The sequence below is a fragment of the Gekko japonicus genome, unplaced genomic scaffold (genome assembly GCF_001447785.1).
Source record: "Gekko japonicus isolate JY-2015 unplaced genomic scaffold, Gekko_japonicus_V1.1 scaffold83, whole genome shotgun sequence".
Taxonomy (NCBI): domain Eukaryota; kingdom Metazoa; phylum Chordata; class Lepidosauria; order Squamata; family Gekkonidae; genus Gekko; species Gekko japonicus.
This window is the reverse complement of record NW_015168655.1, coordinates 354,091-375,073: the sequence shown is the minus strand read 5'-3', so window position 1 is coordinate 375,073 and position 20,983 is coordinate 354,091. Positions and strand designations below refer to the sequence as shown.

At 41.3% G+C, this 20,983-nt stretch overlaps 1 protein-coding gene across 1 annotated transcript in view; it reads right to left on the bottom strand.

The window, feature by feature from the left end:
• The window catches only part of NUBPL (nucleotide binding protein-like), a 120,870-nt gene that overhangs the window by 9,682 nt on the left and 90,205 nt on the right, over nt 1-20,983 (bottom strand). The window contains exons 8-9 of the mRNA XM_015415189.1: nt 19,212-19,297; nt 7,738-7,858 (exon numbers count right to left, since the gene is read on the bottom strand). Of these exons, the coding sequence (XP_015270675.1) occupies nt 7,738-7,858; nt 19,212-19,297 (207 nt within the window). The remainder of the gene's footprint in view (nt 1-7,737; nt 7,859-19,211; nt 19,298-20,983) is intronic.

The window sequence follows — 20,983 nt, the reverse complement described above, 5'->3', positions numbered from 1 at the left end:
GTTCAAGGAGATGATTAAAGAGACTCTCCAAGGCTCTACAGCACAGGACTCATCTGTGGATAGGAGCAGGCCTCTCAAGAGAACATTAGAGAGGGTAGCCAGCATTTCTAGGTCCCCAGTTAGACCTAGATATGTCCACTTCTTCTTCAGAAAAAGAAGAAGGGGAACTCTGCAGAAGAGGAAGAGGAGGTTGTACCTTCGGTACAATCTAGACTTTTCCCGCAGGAATTATTCTCACGTCTCTTGCCTAAAGAATTAAGGACTCTAGATCTTTCATCTAGACCCAAGGAAGAGACTGAACAGGAATCAGAATTTCAGTGAGGGGTGGGAAAACTGATGTTTAAGTTGCACAGCCAGGGTTGCCTCTTCCAGCCTCCTTTTATAACATAATGAAGGCAGAATCAGAGCAACCAGCAAAACCCAAGGCTAACCATCACCTTTTTTCAAAGTTCTACACTCTGATGCCAGAAGCCGCAAAGAAGCTGAAACTTCCTATGGTGGATGATCCTGTGACTAGTTTGTATTCCAACTCTGTGCTCCCAATGGATGCGGACGGGATGCCTAAAGATCACACAGATAGAAGGGTGGAGCAGGCTCTTCGCAAGGCATTTGAAGCTTCTTCATTGGCTATTAAGGCTTCTACAGCGGGCTCTCTTTTCGCTAGGGCAGTGTATGACTGGGCAGACAAATTGGCATCGGCTGACAGTGAGGTGCCTAAGGAATTTAAAGACGAGCTAAAGAAAATAGCTCTGGCGCTTGCCTTTACAGCAGATGCCACCCTAGATACGTTACAACTCTCTGCTAGGGCATTGGCATGTACTGTGACGGTGCGGCGAAACAATTGGCTTCACCACTGGGACGTAGACTCAGCTGCACAAGCAAAAGTGGCGGCAGTCCCTTTTAAAGGAGCTACTCTGTTCGGAGATGGGCTGGACAAATATCTAATTGAGGACAAGGACAAGAAGAAGGTCTTTCCCTCTAATAAAAGAGAAAGTAAGACTAGGAAACGTTTTCAGCCCTTTGAGATCAAAAGAGAGGGCAGAAACTGACATATTCTACACCTTTCAAAGGAAAGTGGCAAGCCAGACAACATAGTGGAAAGTCCTTCCCTTCTAACAAGGGCGAACAATCTTCTTCCAAAGTCCCCCAAAAGGGAACTCAGGCGTGACTATCTAGCCCACACAGAATGCCAGAAAATAGGAGGAAGGCTTCAGGCTTTTTCGGAACGATGGCCTATGACGATATTGGATCAGTGGGTGTTGGAGACGGTATCCCACGGATACAAGCTGGAGTTTCTCCTTCCCACACCAACACTTTCTGAGAATGCCAAAGTACCGAAATTGGCTGAAACACTTCCAGATCAAAGAGGCCATTCTCCATCTCCTAGATATTGGGGCTATAGAGAAAGTGCCTTCGTTCCAGCGGGGACAGGGCGTATACTCAATATTCTTCATGGTTCCGAAGAAAAATGGGACAACAAAAGCCATATTAGATTTGAAATGGCTGAAAAAATACATGCGGGACAGAAAGTTCAAGATGGAAACATTGAAGTCCATCCTGATATCTAATCAGAAAGGGGACTTTCTAACGTCATTGGACCTGTCGGAAGCGTACCTTCATGTCCCTATACACAGTACATATCGGAGTTTTCTACGCTTCAGTTACACAAATCTACACTTCCAATACAGAGCTCTCCCATTCGAGCTCAAGTCTTCACCAAGAGTTTTCACAAAGGTCCTGGTGACTCTAGTAGCACATTTATCTGTTTTAACTCTGGCACTTGTGCCTCGTTGTTAGCCGCCCTGAGCCTTCGGGGAGGGTGGGATATAAATCCAAAAATAAATAAATAAATAAATAAAATTTGAGCTTGAAAGGGGTGGGGCTTTTCCCTTATCTGGACGACATCCTTGTCAAAGCCCCATCGCATGCAGAGTGCACTCAGGCTTTGAACCTAGTAGTCCAGACTTTAAATGAACATGGGTTTGTAGTAAGTCTGGAAAAGAGTCACCTTCAACCTACTCAGACTGCCTCATCTGGAAGTGGAGATAGACACGTCATAGGACCGGGTTTTCTTGTCTCCAGAAAGGGAACAGAAACTCAGGCTCCTGAGGCTTCCGGTGGGTGGATCGGCAATGGCGGTCACTCTCCTCGGAGCTCTGAAGTGGTTCTGAAGTGGGACATTCCTGCCCACCAGTTTTGGGTGCGCCTCCCCTCTTTACAGAGTTGTGAGGGGACCAGTGCATCACAGGGGAGAGTTTGGTTCTAGTTAGAAATTAAGTTTCCTACGTTGTGCCCTTTGTTGTTTAAGGGGCTGTTAGTCTCTCTGTTTGTGGGAAGAGGTTGTCTTTCTTCTAGTACCTTTCCGGCGGGTGTGTATTGGGCTTGAAGATAACTGGACAGCCTAGAAGGGTATAAGCCCCTCCCCGTCTGGATCAAATGCTTGGAGCCGACCCTGAGGAAAGAGGAGGAGCGTATCCCAGACGTGAGGAATGTCCCACTTCAGAACCACTGAGAAGGGAAGATACATGGTAAGTGAAAGAAACCTTCCATTCAGTATGATGGAAGAAAACATGCAAAAACCTGCATGTTTTGTTTTCAGCTCAGCAGCCTCCTCTCTCTATCCTGGAACCCAAAACTGACTACAAAGAAGCCTGTGCTGCAGCACATTGCCATGCCAAAAACCAAGGCAAAAGCCCAGCTGAACAAATGCAAAGCCTTGCATAGCAGATAAAAGAGTCCACAGTTACAGACCAACTACACAATAACTGGCTGGCGGGTGGGGGGATTTCCCCATAGTTTCAAGATAAAGTTTCCCATTTTGGAATATGAACACCCAAGCAGCTGTGCTAGATCAGACCAATGGTCCAAGTGCTTCTGGAACCCACAAACTGTGTGCAGAGGCCAAAGACTCCCTTTGTTGTTGTGTTCCCCTCCCCCGGCAATGGTATTCAAAGATATGTGTTCCTTCCACCACACATATCCATCAATACTGCATTATTCCTTATGGATTTCCAGGGCTGGATCACTCTAATCAATATTCAAAATGTGTGCTTAAATATTTAATTGCCAAAATGAAAGGAAGTGTTATTGTTACTAGATGACTACTACTTTAATTAAATGCTAGTTACGTATTCAATTAATTTTCTCTCCAACAGTTACCAACTGTATATTGTGCTTTTATAATCAGCAGGGGACTGCCATAGAAATAAAGAAAAATTACACATTAACATGCTGAATAGTCTCATTTTGAAAAAAAATCTCTATGGAAAATAGATGTTTGAGACTTCAACCATTACAACATTATACACTAATTGAAATCATACATCAATACAGATATACAAATATATGTGTGGGTATATAATGAGCTACAGGAATAAGGACTTTTCTTATCTTCATAATTTAGTTCTACAGACAACTTTAATTACATACTGTAGCTGCATGAGTAACACATGCCCTGATTCACAATATTTTTGTATTGATGAATACATCTGAAAACTAGGGGAATTTTAGTGCCAGAGCATACATTCCAGGAAAGAGAGGACACAAACAGGCTGTCAAACGAAAATGAAAACCATCAACATAGCTTGACACAGAGAGTACTCCGTCTTTCTGTGTTATACCTCTGAGGATGACAATCACAGCTGCTGGTGAAACGTCAGGTCCTACAATGCCAAGACCACGGCCATACAGCCCGGAAAATCTACAACAACTAATCCATGTAGCTTCTCAATTGTAATTTTAAGAGTGAAGTCCCTCTCCAGTCTATGCAAACGTCCTCCATAGTTATATTTAATTTGCTGTGCTAAACCAAAACATGCTTATCATTGGAAAAAAACAAGAGTGGAATCCACAAGTATGCATGGAGATGGGAAATCCCATTCCACCACTGGCTCTCACTTCCTTCTCTCATGGTCATTCTGCCCCTATCTTCTGTCATTGCTTTTTCTTTCCCTTCCAGCTCTCTCAGCACCACTTTCATTCTTCATTCAAACTATCCTGTCTCAGCTCTCTGTCCCCAATCCACTCTTTACTTTTTTTAAAAAAACAGGGCTGCTAGGCATCCCCATAGCACTGAGCCTGCTTGCGGGGAGGGCGGGGTATAAATTGAATGAATAAATAAATAAATAGTGAAATCTCATGAAATCTGTCAGGATTTCTTAAAGTTGCAATGTGTGTGGTTGTATACACATGCTGTTTCTTTATTTGGTGCATGGGTTAAAGGTTTGTAAAAATCTGGATTCCTCAAGTTTGTAAAAGCACCTTCCTTTTTTCCCCTTGCCCCATTGTGCAGATTTACTTTCACCACATTTTCTGTGCTGCTGCAAAGAGCTGCTGGCACTGCCACAACAAAAACAACAATCTAACCCATGGCTTTGGTACTGCCAGAAGAAAAATCCTACTTAGCCTATTACTAGAAAGAAAACCACAGGGACACATCAGCTCCATCCAGCTATCGAAAGATATCTAGGATTCTATAGCAATTGCATGTCCTCCTTTTTTGTTGTTCAGTCGCACAGTCGAGTCCAACTCTTCGCAGCCCCATGGACCACATCATGCCAGGTCCTCCTGTCTTCCGTCGTGCTCCGAAGTTTGATTAATTTCATGTTTGTTGCATTGATAACACTGTCTAACCATCTCATTCTTCTCCAGCACCATAATTCAAAAGAATCTATTCTTCGGCGCTCAGCCTTCCTTATGGTTCAACTCTCGCAGACATACATTACTACTGGGAATACCACTGCTTTGACTTTTGTTGGCAGGGTGATGTCTCTACTTTTTATTATGCTGTCTAGGTTTGCCATCACTTTCTCCCAAGAAGCAGGAGTCTTTTAATTTCATGGCTGCAGTCACCATCTGCAGTGATCTTGGATCCTAGGAACTTGAAGTCTGTCACTGCTTCCATGACTTCCCCTTCTATTTGCCAAGGGGTGATGGGGCGGATGCCATGATCTTAGTTTTTTTGATATTGAGTTTCAAGCTAACTTTTCCCCTCTCTTCTTTGACCCTCAGCAAGAGGCTCTTTAGGTCCTCTTCACTTTCTGCCATTAGAGTGGTATCGTCTGCATATCTGAGGTTGTTGATCTTTTACCCAGCAATCTTAATTCTGGCTTGTGATTCATCCAGGCTGGCATTTTGCATGATATACTCTGCATATAAATTAAATAAGCAAGGTGACAATATACACCACTCCTTTTCCGATGTTAAACCAATCAGTTGTTCCATTTCCAGTTCTAACTGTCGCTTCTTGACCCTTATGCAGGTTTCTCAAGAGACATGTGAGGTGGTCTGGTACTCCCATCTCTTTAAGGACTTGCCATAGTTTGTTGTGATTCACACAATCAAAGGCTTTAGTGTCGTCAATGAAGCAGAAGTAGATGTTTTTCTGGTACTCCCTTTGTTTTCTCCATAATCCAGCAAATGTTGGCTATTTGATCTCTAGTTCCTCTACCTCTTTGAAACCCAGCTTGTACTTCTGGCAGTATGTCTTCCTTACACCTACTGAATTTCATGGGTCAGGTATTAGTTTGCTAAATAAATGCAAGATGGAACTTTAACCTTATAAAAAAAGAGGGGAAAGTAATTAATCTGACCATCTGTGATATACCGTGAATGAATATTAACACTGAGAATCAGTGTAGCATAATGTGTGTCAGTCTAGGAACAGGGAGGCCGGGGTTCAAATCCCTGCTTTCCATGACATTTACTGGGTGACCTTGGCTCAGCCACTCTCTCTCAAACTGACCTACCTCATAGGGTTGTTTTGAAGATAAAATGAAGGAGGGGAGATCCAAGTACACCTTCTTGAGCTCCTTGGAGAAAGGGTGGGATTTTAAAAAAAGGATAATTCAGAAGCTGTTCAAAATGCTGTACAGTTGAAAATAAATGCCTGAACACTTTTGCTCCCTTTATTCTTTCCCATACTTTAGCTTAAGATGAGAAAAACTTGCTGTACACCCAATGCAAGTACATTTCTTTCTTATGCTGCTGATTAATTATTTGCTTCCATTAGTACAGGTGCCTGTTGGAAAAGAAATTAATCTACTCTTACTTGTTGGAAGGCTGGCCACTACAGGCTTCTTGCTGACTAGGATACCTAAAGGCTAAAGCGAAGTCCCAGGCTCTAATTGTCATTATGGCCTCCAGCAGACAGCTAAGCTAACTCAACTGTGTACTTTTAATTATTAATTTTCTTGGTGTGCTAGGTCTGCGTCAGCCTCTGATGTTCTGATGAAGGTTTTTATGAAGTCAGCTTTCCCGGTTCTTAATGAATAACTTGCATGAACTGATGCCACTATACCAGTCCATGAAAACTTTACAAGCATTATTATCATATCTACCAGTTTAATTAAGGTACGCTATATTTTACAGTTCATTATCGAACATCAAACCATTCAACACTGTTCTCTATTCTGTTTACATCAATGACTGCAAACTTCTTCCTCAGTAAGGTGTGGAAGCTGCACTGACACTGCCCACTTCAGAGAATAGGCATTTCCCCCCCCCAAAAAATAAATAACCTGCTTAGTCAGTGTCCGCCCCCATTCCCCCTCAGGCTGAAGAAGTTCAGAGGCTGATTCTTACCCAGCAGACAAGACCCTGCCCCCCATAGGCTTCTGACAATTAGATGAGAAGCATGTTATATACCAGTAGCACTTCCTCTGTCAGAATGGCATTTCCATTTGTGGAAAGGTGGGGGGGGGAGACAACAATTCCCATTGATTCAGCTCTCCCACTGCAGATCTCCATTTTGGCCTCTATGCTGTTCCTATTCTCACACAAAGAATTTCAGGGAGCCAACCCTGAAGAGGATGATCAGAAGAGATTGACAAAGATGATCAGGGGCCTGGAGACCAAGCCCTACAAGGAAAGGTTGATGGACTTGGGAATGTTCAGTCTGGAGAAGAGGAGGTTGAGGGGAACATGATTGCTCTCTTTAAGTATCCAAGAGGCTGTCACTTAGAGGAGGGCAGGCAGCTGTTTCTGTTGGCAGCAGATGATCGGAGTCACAGTAATGGGTTTAAATTACAGGTAGAAAGGTACCAGCTGGATATTAGGGGGAAAGTTTTTACTGTACAAGTAGTTCAGCAGTAGAATCAGCTGCCTAGGGAGGTGGTGAGCTCCCCCTCACTGGCAGTCTTTAAGCAGAGGCTGGATGAACACTTGTCAGGGATACTCTAGGCTGATCCTGCATTGGTGGGGTTTTGGACTAGATGGCCTGTATGACCCCTTGTAACTCTATGATTCTAAGAAAAACACAAAAAGACTGTGGCAGTATCTGCACTTGTGTTTCTACCCCGACCTGAATGGTCCAGGCTAGCTCTCGGCCGCTAAGCAGGGTTGGCCCTGGTTAGTATTTGTATGGGAAACCAAGGAAGTCCAGGGTCACTATGCAAAGGCAAACCAACTTTGAATGTCTCTTGCCTTGAAATCCCCAAGAGGTCACCATAAGTCAACTGTGACTTGATGGCACATTCCACTACCAATTGCTTTTCTGCTTGTGCAAGATCTCATGCAACCAATTTCTGGGCACTATAATAAATAGGAAGGGAAGCAATAGATGTTGTACAAGTTCTTGAGCAAGTGGAAATGTGCTAAGTCTGTTCATTTCAGCTTGCGTATTGCTGGATTCAAGCCAATGTATTTTAATTTACAGAAACAATTAACTCTGGATTTCTCCTGACATTTCTTCTAACTTCTGCTTATTTAGAGAATTGTTTTAAATCATGATGACCTTACCTAAAACATCCAGGCCAAGATCATCTGCTAGGCTTCTCACACCATCAGTTCCAAAAATATGAGTTTCATGATTACATTTTGGGCACTGGAAAACACTCATGTTTTGGACAAGACCCAAAACCTGGAGGATTAAAAAAATCATCTGAAAAGTAACTGCATAAAATGTAAAATAAAATAGTGAACTTAACTAGCCACACAGACATGAATGCTAAATTCTACCCCTATCCTGAAGCAAAGTTAAGTGAAGTTTTAATTGTAGTGAAATTGTTCTTATGTTTACCTGTCATCTATGGGATAATGAAACATCCTATGTAATCTCTCCTTATATATAATTGTGAAGTGGGGTGGCACTTTCTGAACATTCCACATGTTCCTAAATCACTTGGCTCCATGATGTGTCACTCAGAAGCTGTCCCTATCCACTGGCTGTGTTGCCTGAGTCCTGTCTCCAACATTCCAAATAGTTTGCTGTTCCTCTCCCCCCCATTGCCAGTCGAAATACAGAGGTTATTTGCATATGCGGCCTGATTGGCCTTTGCCTCTAACATTCTAAACAGTTTGTTGTTGCTGTTGGGAGTCACTGAACATGTCCTGAGGTAAAATACATGTCCCAATCTTCCCTTAAATTGTCACTGGAGTTGCCAATCTCCCTGTGGGGCCTGGAGATCTCCCAGAAATCACCGTGTTCCCCAGCCACAGTACATAATTTCCCCTACAGATAATTTTCCAGCTATTACAATTGATCTCCAGATGACCAAGATCAGTTCTACTGGAGATAATGGCTGCTTTGGGCAGTGGGTGCTTTTCTACCTTAGCTGCCACTGCATAGCCCCAAATTAACATAAGCCAACCTCCAGGCGGCACTTGGGGATCTCCAGCTATTACAACTGATGTCCAGATGACTGAGATCAGTTCTCCTGCAAAAAAATGGCTGCTTTGGACAATGGACTCTATGGCATCATACCCTGCTGAGGTTCCTCCACACCCCTTCTCTCTGAAGGCTCTACCTCTCAAATCTACAGGTATTTCCCAACCCAGAGTTGGTAAACCTTTAACTGGCTATGGAACTGCTTTCCAGACCCTTGGAACCCAGAAGACATGGCATAGGAGGTGCTTTTCTGCCTTAGCTGCCACTGCATAACCCCAAATCAACATAAGTCAGGGATGGAGGGAACCATACCTGTTACCATGAGGCTGTTCTCCCATACTACCTACTTGGGGCAGCAAAATGTGACAGCCCTGCCTTATAGATAAGCAGAAGGAAAGAAACGTGGCTTGCCTCCCTCTATTTTCCCCTTCCTTCTGCCGCCCCACCAGCCACAGTCGGGACACTCACCCGGAGCTTCCTTCTGGAGCTCGTTGTATTTCTTCCCACAACAGACCTTACTCTTAGTATAATTATAGAATTATGTTTGTTTCATTCCCACCCTTCACCCAACCCAGAAATTTCCAGGCAGGAACAGAGACTTTTGCTGGTTTACTATGACAAATAACTTCAGGTGGGTAGTCGTGTTGGTCTGAAGCAACAGAACAAAGCTTGAGTCCAGGGGCACCTTTAAGACCAACAAAGTTTAATTCTGGGTATAAGCTTTCATGTGCATGGACACTTCATCAGATACTTTGAAACATATTTGATGAAGTGTGCATGCACATGAGAGCTTACACCTAGAATTAAACTTAGTTGGTCTTAAAGGTACCACCCGACTGAAGCTTTGTTCTATGAAAAATAACCTCCTTGTATTTAAACAAAAACATACCAATAAGCAGCAAATTGTTTTTGTAACAAACTCTACACTATAATGTTGCACTATTTTTCTAATGGTTCAGAAGAACTTTTAAGAAGGTCACTGTTAATGGCTGTAAAATTTTAGGTAGATTTCATTGCTTGGTTCAGTGTATACATAATACTATCCCCACCCCTTCTCTAATTTTGTAACCTAGTTTTGTTTGTTATATGCATTATATGGTTTTACAGTACACAGGACAATGTTTTTAGTGTGCTAATTGTGCAATCCTGTATTGCATTTTTAATTGTATATATTATACTGCTGATTGCATTACAGTATTTTAATTTGTGTAATCTGACTCAATCTCAGTAAAAAAAGGCAGACTATGAACAAAGAATGAAGTAAACTAGGGAGACAGTGTTAATACTGAATTTGCAGTCACCCCCACAGAAACAGAAACCACCCTATAGCCACTTTGCCTCCCTGCACCAGTTTCAAAGCTGCCAGCTTTCTCAGTTGCTTGGCTCACACTTCAAACTCCCACCAGGCAGATAAGTTTCAGAGCCCCTTTGCATTCTGTAGTTAAGCATGAGCTGACCATCTTAACAGATGTGGTGATACCTGCCTTCATTGCTTATTCACTAGAATTCATTGTTAGTCGCTAAATAATGTCAAAGATAAAAGGAAGCCTTTGAACCACATGGCCCATAATAATAAAAAGGGAGTTCATTGACTGTTTATAAGAAAAAATCTTCAGAATAAGAACTGTGATTTGCTATTCTCTCTGAAACAAGAAGACACATTTAAAGATCAAATAACAGATATAATTACATAAGGCACAGTAGTGAAAAAGTATTAAAGGAAAACCTAATGCACTTATATTAGCTATATCCTTTTAAATGATAAGTGGACCAAATTAATTTATAGAATCTGTCAGGAAAATTAGCTAGACTGTGCATAACACTAATTCTTCCTTCCTTAATAGGGACAAAGAAAAAACTAATAATATTTTATTCATCACTCAAAGAAGTTCTGAAATCACACTTTCCTATTGAGACTATTATTTGTAACAAAAATGTTTTATTTACAAAATTTGATGTGTAATTATTGGGTTTCATCTGCGGGATTGTGGAAAGCAGAATCTCCCAGGTTCAATCCCTGGCGTTCCCAGTTCAAAATGATGCCCCACACTATTCTAAAGCTGAGATCAACAGAAATAGTAGCATCCACATTTGCAAATTAATCAGGATTTCAGTCCCTTGCAAAATAATCATCCTAAGAAGAGACATGCCCTTGCAAATCCACTGAAATCATGAAGTTTAGAAGGGTGTGATCCTGTTTAGGATGTCATTGTTAGACTTCTTGGCATATATTTTTGACAACATCTTAGGTTCAGGAATTTCCATTTCAAAATCCCAATTGGTATGAAGTAGATGGGAAATACATTAAATTATTAATACAGAAATTCTTGGTATGTGTTTGTGTGTCTATGTTTAATATTAAATATAATGATATAAGCTATACTGGTCTACATTTGGAAGTAGTGCTTTTGGTCTAAAATGGTTTTGAGAAAACTGATGCCACTAATTGGCAGGATGGATCCTTCGTACATCCAAGGGGCCAGAATCATATTCAACTTTGCCTTTTCAGCAGTTCTAGAACAGAAAGAAGCAGGATTTGGAAAGCCTTGCACTGACATCCATGGAAAGCTGCTGTAATGTCCCATGGGATTTTTCTCCTCTTCTGTTTAAGGTGACATACACGATTCTCCTTGCCATTTTACCCTCACAATACCCTGTGAGGAAGGTTACACTTAGCAAGAATGACTGGCCCAAGATTACACAGGAGCATCATGGGAGAATGTGGATTTGAGCCCAGAAAACTTCAGTTCCAGTCCAGTATGCTAACCTAGTACACCCTACTCATTGTCCAGTGATAGCAACCAGTTAGATGGTATATGGCTACAAAAAAAGTAAAGTTGACAAGATTTTCTGAAACCTCTGCAGGAACTGCAGGAACTTTTTTAAGGAACTGTCGTATATTGCCTTGAGGTTTTTTTTAAACAGGAAAGCAAAACAAAAGTTCCTTAAATAAATTTAATGTGGAAAGGAGCCGGTTTATCTGTGAAATTCACAAGTGGTTCACCACTGCTGCTGCAACCTTTGAATATAAATCTAAGGTTGTGCAAGACCGTATTCCACACCTGAATCCCCAGTTGCTGCAAAGGACATCAGTGTCTGGATGCACAAGCAAGGAGAGAGAGAGGAGATCAAACTGCTTTTGTATGTATGTACTGTAGTTGTCAGGAAATCCGAATACATGAGACACCGTGTAAAGTGACCATGAAGGCCAATAATAGAATACCATTAAATAGAGGCAGTGAAAGGACAGGTTCCACACATTTGTTTGTGCACTCGTTTGCAAAAGGGGCCCTTTTGAAGGCAGCAATACTACAAAGTAGTGCTCCAGGCTCCTCCAACATACGTCTTTTGTTAATGAAAGCAATTCAGCTGATCTTATCAAAACAAAAAAACAAAAAACCAATCCCCAACACTCTTCACATTAATTCCACCTACTATCTTCAAAATTTCTATATCTTTATTTTTCCTATCATCTACCCCCATTAACAGTTCCATTAATATTTTACAATTTATTAATATTAAACCTTTGAATACTGGAACGTTCAGCTTTGGTGTGCATATATATACACAAGTCATGGAATCCATTATATCCAACTGCAAGTGTTTTGTTCCCAGTGGCACTCCATGCTAAGTCCTGGGCTATTTAAAATGTACAAAACCAAAAAACAGCAACCAAGTAACAGGAAGGAGGGATCTGGGACCTTAGCTCACAACTTGATGTGAGCACAGCAAGACAAGATGCAGCATAACAAGTTGTGAGGCCTACAAAGGGGAATTTAAACATTTCCCTAGAGCACAATGGCATGGTAAGGTTACCGACTGCCTGGAGAAAAAAATAGTAACCTGTCCCTTTAATAGAGACATTACAGGATGTTATTTGCAATGGATGTTATTTACCTCCATGACATAAAAAGCTTCAGCTGCCCATTTCCACACAGGAAGCCTCTGTTAAAGGGACAGGACATGGTTTGCGACGCCTGATGGCCACTCTACTCTGCTGAACTCTGAAGCTGCCTAAGTATCTTGTGCTTCTGTGGTCCTGAATCTTAGCAGTCAGGCTAGACAGCATATCGCTGACTGCTGACGTTTAGAGCAAGATAAGCATGAAGCTGTTCACCTGGCCACAGGGTTGGTGGTATTTCTACCTCTTCCTCCCATTTTGTGTGGGAGGGTTTGAGGAATGCAGATTTCACAGCATCCATTCCAAATCATAAGCAAACATCTGTTCCTTTTGCAGCACAGCCATCAGGAATGTGGCTGAGAGTGAAAGCAATTAAGAACCAGAGTGTGATTTTTCCAATTTTAACCAATCCCCTACCGCAACAATTTTAGCTTCAGGGCCTGTAAAAGCTTATAACATCCTCCAGGCTGGCTGAGGAAGGGATTCAGGTGAGTGGACACACACTTTATAGTGCAGATTCCCCACAGCCCTCACCTCTCCTCTAAAAAATACTATAACCTTGTTTGTCAGGCCGGCCAGTTTCCCCATCCTCTTTCATTGTCCATGTGGACTTTCCTTTTAGCCAACTTTAGCCAACTTTTTGTGACTCTGGGAGAGCAACAACTATACTGAATGCTCACTGGACAGTTTTTTGGAAAGGGGTCAGGATTTTTCTAGTATTTTTGTGAGCTTTTCAATATTTAAGAGAACTGGTTGAAGTAGATAAAAATCTTTCTTGTCTCCCTCATACACACACCATCCAGTAGCAAATCAAATATGAAAGTCATATATTAAATGTTTTTGCTTACTGTCAGATGTCAGGTATCAAATACCATATCTTTTTGTCCAAGTTCCAGCAACAGTAAATACCATTTTATGTTGAGTATCAAATGAGGGCAAATGTTTGGTTGCTGACCCTAGACATACTCCCACCATATCCCTTCACGACTTGGCAACAACTAATCTGAGAGACTGAGTCGTTTCAAATGCTCTACGTGCCAGTTAAAAATCAGTGCCATCTTTGGATCAAGCTGCATGCAATGATGATCACACATCTCCATCAATCTTTCAAAGACAAGTTACAGCTATGTGAGGCCCCAATTCAAAACAGGGCCACATAGAGAAGATGACCTTTCTATCCCTGCATGGTTTTGCTGTATTAGTCTTTCAAAGGGAGCTAAAAAAAGATGGGGACCTATCTTCTGCCAGTTTTGAAGGCTAGAGAACTTGTGCAAGAGTAAAACAGTTAAGCCTGCTCTCCCAATCCTGCATGGCCCCAATCGGAATCAGGGCCTTGCACAGCTGTAATTATACTCAAAAAGATGCTGGGAAGATGAAATCAGATTAAAAAGCCATTATTTCAGGAAGTCTTAACTGATTACCGAAGCAGTGGTCACTGCCAACTGCATTTTTATGATGTGTTTTTATTGGTTTAAATATTTTTGCAAGTTTCCTTGAGTATACCATTTTAAAATAAATAAATACGCTATCTTTATAAAAATGTTTCAAAGCATTGCAAAATTACTTGTTCAGGCAGGCTTTTCAATTGCTAGCAAGTTGCTGAGTTATGAACACGTGCTATGTTTCAATGAATGAGTGCATGCAAGTGTTTTAACATCTGCCTTTAAGTTATGCTTTTGCCACCTGGAGCTTTCATTATTTCTTTTGTTTTTAAAAAAGATCAAGCAGGCTATACATTCAACACACAAAATACTGAAATAAAATTTGCCATCATCACCTTATGGATACTTGGTATTACTCTGCAGAGGGAATTTTGAAAAGAATTTTGGAGATGGAGCTTCACCTTAAACACCAATGCTAATACATTGTCAGGGTCGGCTTAAGCTGTCTAGAGGAGACAAGGCAAAACAACAGAATTCCTCAGGCAGGATTTCTTCCACATGACTGTCTAAAAAGGGATGACTGATATTATTCTTAATGAAGTTCAATGACACATATGATGAAGAATAATTGCTCCCTATATGTAAGCTTAGACAAAGAATACTAGTTAGCTGTATTTCATCATTAGAGCCACACTGAATGTATTTCCATTTTCAGATTAAAAGTAGTACTTTCCAACTGACCCCTTTCCTGGTGTATACTCCCCCTCCCTTGCTTCTTTATTCTGTTTGTTGTCATAGTTCCCCTGCTCTATTGGTACTTTGGTGCTGTCCACCCTATAACTAATTAATTATTAGACTTTGTTCTTCAGAGCAGCCACATCTGAGTCAACAGGGGATCACATGATGAATGTGATGACATTATGACAGCCAATCAGATTCAGCTGTGATGTATCACTGAGGTCCAACAAAGTTAATTCAGAGTTAGGAAATGTTTCCTGATTTGTCAAATACTTCTAAATCACCACAAAATCAAAGGGAGGAATTTTTGGAACTTTCAGAAATATTCACAAAAATGTGATCCCTTGCCCTTTACAATCAGTCCTATTCAACATTTAGCTAAGTAGCCCAGGACATACATAAAAAGAACAGAGAAAGGAAACTAAACAAGCAGAATCAGTGCAAATCTCTCTGACTTGTTACAGTTTGAATAATAGAGAGACTACATTAATTGTCTGCATTTTCCATTTTATGATGAGACTTCATTGCTTTCTCAGGAACATTGTGCCTCATATATATCAGATTCTATGCGTAAATTCTGTGCTTTGACTAAGCAGTTTTTTGATTATACAAGTCTGATGCACTGCAAAATATCAAACACTTATACACATCTACATCAGTGTTCCCTCTAAGTTAGTGTGAGCTAGCTCAGTTTTTTAGCCTCTGGCTCACACATTTTTGTCTTAGCTCAGGAAAGATGGCTCCAGAGCAAACTAATTTATGCAGTAACCAAATCTCTTGGTCACAATTTTAATGCCAGTAGCTCACAAAGTAGAATTTTTGCTCACAAGACTCCACAGCTTAGAGGGAGCATTGGTCTATATTATTTTTATCCTCTGAATTTCATTGCATACGAACAACCATACCACGATTAACCATTTAGTAGTTCTACCAACAGCAGTGACCATCATCTGCAGCTTGTTTCTATCAAATCTCCTTGGCAAAAATTTAGAAATTGATTTCATCCTAATTCTCTGCTTAGCAAAGAGTGGAATACTGTTCCAGTGAGAGAAGCTCTTCCACCAGAGGAAGAATCTTTGAGCTGAGAGTAGCCTCTGCGTTAAACTGAGCAAAATGGTAAGATACAAACCCACCATATTGTTAAAGCCTGAGCCACCTGATTAAAGATCGAAGTTAAACTGCATTTAACTCTCCCTCTAAACTCTCCTCTCCCACTGTCTATTTTATCTGTTGCATATATGCCTTCTTTCTTCCATAATGAAGGCAGCTTATGTGCAGTTCCAGAAGATACTGACCAGGTACTGACCAGATGCAAATAGCTGCATCTTATGCCTTCAGACCAAGATTATGACTGAGACAGGGTTGCATTTACCTTTTACTTCTCAAACTCTGTAATGTGCAATGATGGCACAAATCTGTCTCACAAAAGGCACTAAATTTCTCTACAGTCCATAATCTACCCAATCCTCTTTTAAAATTACACCTACAGTTTAGAAGGGAACATCTGAATAGAGTTACACTGTTACACACACAAGGTCATAGACATGTCTTTCCAAATGCCCATACCACTGCATATTGAATCTGTCAATCTATTTAGAATTGATGTCATCCTATATTACTTCTGTTAATTTTAGAAATGATTGCAACAATTGGATTTTTTTTTTGTAACTAGTTCAAAATTTCTTCCTGGATGCCTCACATTCTGACATATAAGTTACTTTGCCCCATTTCCCATATATTCTGTACATATTACAGTTACATAGTCTCTTTTCTTTGTGTTATTCCTCAATCAATATATCTAATACTCAACATGGCCCATGTTACAACAAACCTATGGATACCCCAGGTTTGCAGAAAAATCATAAACTTTTAAAAAAATAAGTGGGGAAGCTCTCCCCAACACTGGAGAGATGTCTGCACTTGTGCAGATAATGCTCCTCTATTGGCCTGGCATGAGCGGAAGGGGAGCTGCTACCACAACAGGTAGATGTGGCAGCTCTGGAGGCAGATGAGGATGAGCAGAGTGTGTGTGTGGGGACTCACCATTCACCCTAATCCCTGCAGAGCAGGGCAGGGAAAAGGAGGAGAAATGGGTGAGAGGAGTGGGAGCTCAAGCTGCTGCCACTGCTTGAGCCAAGGGGACAGGCAAAGGAGCAAATGGGGTCTCCCATGAGTCTTGCAGGTCTCCTCATTCTCTTGGAGTGGAATGACAAGTGGAGTGCCTCAAGGATCTGTCCTGGGACCTGTTTTGTTCAACATCTTTATCAATGATTTGGATGAAGGGATAGAGGGAATGCTTATTAGATTTGCAGATGACACTAAATTGGGAGGGGTAGCAAATATGGTAGAAGACAGAGTCAGGATACAGGATACAGGATGATCTCGACAGGCTGCAAAACTGGGCTAAAACAAATAAAATGAATTTCAATGGGGATAAATGTAAAGTTCAGCATTTAGGTAGGAATAATCAAATGCATAATTGTAGGATGGGGGAGACTTGTCTTGGCAGTAGTATGTGGAAAAGGATCTAGGGGTCTTAGTAGACCATACACTGAACATGAGTCAGCAGTGTGATGTGGTTGCTAAAAAGGCAAATGCAATTTTGGGCTGTAGCAACAGATGTATAGTGTCCAGATCACGTGAAGTGATGGTACCACTTTTCTCTGCTCTGGTTAGACCTCACCTAGAATATTGTGTTCAGTTTTGGGCACCACAATTTAAGGATATAGACAAAATAGAATACGTCCAGAGGAGAGCAACGAAGATGGTGAGGGGTCTGGAGACCAAGTCCTATAATGAAAAGTTGAAGGAGCTGGGTATGTGTAGCCTGGAGAGGAGACGAATGAGAAGTGATATGATAACCATCTTCAAGTACTTGAAGGGCTGTCATCTAGAGGATGGTAGAGGATGGTACAGAGTTGTTTTCTGTTGCCCCAGAAGGTCGGACCAGAATCAGAAGAGTTTTTGGCTAAACATTAAGAAGACCTTCCTGACAGTTAGAGTGGTTCCTCAGTGGAACAGGCTTCCACAGGAAGTGGTGGGCTCTCCTTTGGAGGTTTTCAAACAGAGGCTAGATGGCCATCTGACAGCAATGCGGATTCTGTGAACTTAGGCAGATCATGAGAGGGAGGGCAGGAAGGGTTGCCTCAGTGCTTAGTTCTTGTGGCCCTTTTTTACATGCTCAGGGAAATGCTGATTGCCACTTTGGGGTCAGGAAGCAATCCTGGAGGGTTTTTTTGTCATCTTCTGGGTGTGGGACAGTGGTAACTATGGGTGTGGAGGGGGAGGTATTTGTAAATTTCTTGCATTGTGCAGGGAGTTGGACTAGATGACCTTGGAGGTCCCTTCCAACTCTATGATTCTATGATTCTATGCTCATCCTACCTAACTGCCATCAGTTGAAATCTCCCCACAATTCTACTGCACATTCACTGATCCAAAGAATGGTTCTCCATAAAGCATTTCTTCTTTTCAGCATTTACAACATATATTGTAGGTGTACTGAAGGTTTCCTTCAGCCTTCTGTTTTCATTCTTCAGGCATCAGACTAGCTGTGTTTCTAGGAGCAAGATTTCTTAAGTTAGCACTAGAAGCCCTTCATTCCTTTCCAAGATTTCTTATACATCATGTTGGATCCTGTAAATCCTTTCTGCTTAACAGGTAGTGTTCCTCTGATACACAAAGTTTTGCTCCAGCAGAATACATATGTTCTACCAGAGGAAGGCTCCATGCACCAGTGAAATAGTCTACCATTTAACAGAAAGAATTCATAGGCTACAGCCCATGAATTTTAAGTGCTAGGCCAAAAGGGTGCATCAGCATGCACTGATACTTGCTGGTCTAGTGAAAATCGGGGGGAGGGGGGAGAGCCACTTGTTACTCCGACTGCGGGGGCAAAGAAATTCCATCTCTACACGAGCCTTTTGTTAAACATTTAGATTCCCACCATGGAATGTTTGTATGCTCAAGAGTCTCAATTCTATATAAATAAACAGAAAACTTTATATGTGATAACTTGTTAGGTCCTTAGTTTTAAACTAACTTATTTCAGAATAATTTGTACTTCAGTATATTTAGGAATACAAAGCTGTATTAAAATACAGCCAACTACTACACCCACAATCACCTTTGTTTCATCGCCCTCAGTAGTCACCTGCTGTTTACAAATTTGTTCCCAAGTACATTACAACAAAGTATAACATATTAAAAACTCAAATTAAATACAACAATTAAATATAACAATGTAAGTAAATTACTCATATTAAATACAACAAAGTTTGAGTTCAGCGGCACCTTTAAGACCAACGAAGTTTAATTCTGGGTATAAGCTTTTGTGTGCAAAAAGGTAGCACTAGGCTCAAAATTTGTTCTATTGCTTCAGACCAACGGCTACCCACCTGAATCCATTTTCAAATTAAATGCATCCAGCTTCTCAGGTGGTGTCATTATCCAAATGTAGTTTTATTTTTTTTAACATATAAAGGGATCCCCATTACTTTAGAGGGCAGACCTTGTCAATTTGCCACCAGTTGACCATTCCTGACCCAACATATATCCATGATTTTTAGGAGATTCAAATGCTTACAGGCACGTTCACTTTTCTGAACATCTCAGCTCCTTTACGGGCATCCAGTAAAGCTATATCCTGAGGAGTGGACACAATCACAGCCCCTAAAAAGAGAATAGGTGTACATTACCATTACAATCAGCTACTTAAGATAGACAAAGGCTTCGAATATTGCTTATTGGTCCACCTCAGTATTACAATCATTGAAATTGTTAGGATATTTTGTTCTCTAGAAGAAAGAGATCCATATATAATGAACTGCATTACAAAAAACTAATGCAATTCCACATATAAACATAATAAGGTAAAGTGTGTCATCAAGTCACAAACAACTCTTGGCAATGCTATGATGTTCTACCTTACCGGGATTTCAAGGCAAGAGATAAGCAGACGTGGTTTGCCATTAGCCTTTCTCTGCATAGCAGACCCAGTCTTCCTTAGTGGTCTTCCATTCAAGTATCACCCCTGCTTAGCTTCTAACATCTGACAAGATCAAGCTAATCTGGGCTATTAGGGTTGCTACATAATACATACCCTTTATTCTACTACAATACAATAAAGACAATATATAAGACATAGAACATCTGGTTTTCTGAAATGGCATGCTCAGCTTTCAGGAAGGACATAAAACATGCCAGAAGAACGTGAGGTGTGGGAATATTTAAACACACACAGAGTATGACTAAACTTCAGACATGAAAAACATTCATACGTGGACAATGAGGACTTCTACTACCATTCATACAAGACAATTGGTGTGGGAGGCACAGAAGACACTGCATCTCAGTTGGGATTATATGAAGTAGGTACTGACACACTCTTTTCCTAAATTTATGTGCAAGATGTCTTACAAAAAATCAAGGGAAAGGACGAAACTGTTTTTCCTATAAGGCAGTTCAGTCTATACCTCAACAGATAATTGTGGGGGGTAGGGGGGTGATATATAAAATGGCTGTATGTATGCATAATTTTGCAAAAGGTGTACAGAAGCCCAAAATATTTGAGAAATGGAAGCAAGTGAGCCAAAGGTCTTGGTTGTAAGATTATACAGAACAGAAGGTTGGGCCGGAGAAGTGGCCCATCATGCCAACTGGGCTCATTTTAGGCCTATGGTGGCATGGATGTATTTGTATAGGGAGCTAGTGCACAAGAATAACTTCCTTCATGAAGACAGCAATTATGGAATGAATCTGAGGCCAAGATGTATCTGTCCCTGTTTACAGAAAGGTATTTCTAGACGGATGATGATCTAGTCCAGGGGTATCAAGCATACGGCCCGCAGGCTGGATCCGGCCCCTGCAACCCTCCAGTCCGACCCGAGAGCAACTGACTCTGTGCTGTTTCCTACTTCCTTTTTCTAACATCGCAGCTCCTTCTGGTCAATCACTTCTATTTCCTGCTTCAGAGGAGAGATAAAAAGCCTTCCCTCGATTGGCCGAGGGCTCCTCCCCCCTCCTCTGGGGAGGGAGGAGGGGAAGAGAAAGAGCTTTTGTGCGCAAGCATACTCTTTCTTCTTTGGAGACAGAGAGGGAGGAAAAGAGTGAGAGGGAGCATGTGTGTGTGTGAGAGAGAGACCTGTGTTTAAGACCAAAAATATTTTATTCCAGTTATAAGCTTTTGTGTGCAAGTACACTTTTTCTTGAAGGAGACAGAGAGTGTCTCCTGTGTTTAAGACCAAAAACCTTTTATTCCGGGTATGAGAGAGAGAGAGAGTCCTGTGTTTAAGACCTTTTATTCCACGTGTGTGTGTGTGTGTGTGTGTGCGAGAGAGAGAGAGAGAGAGAGAGAGA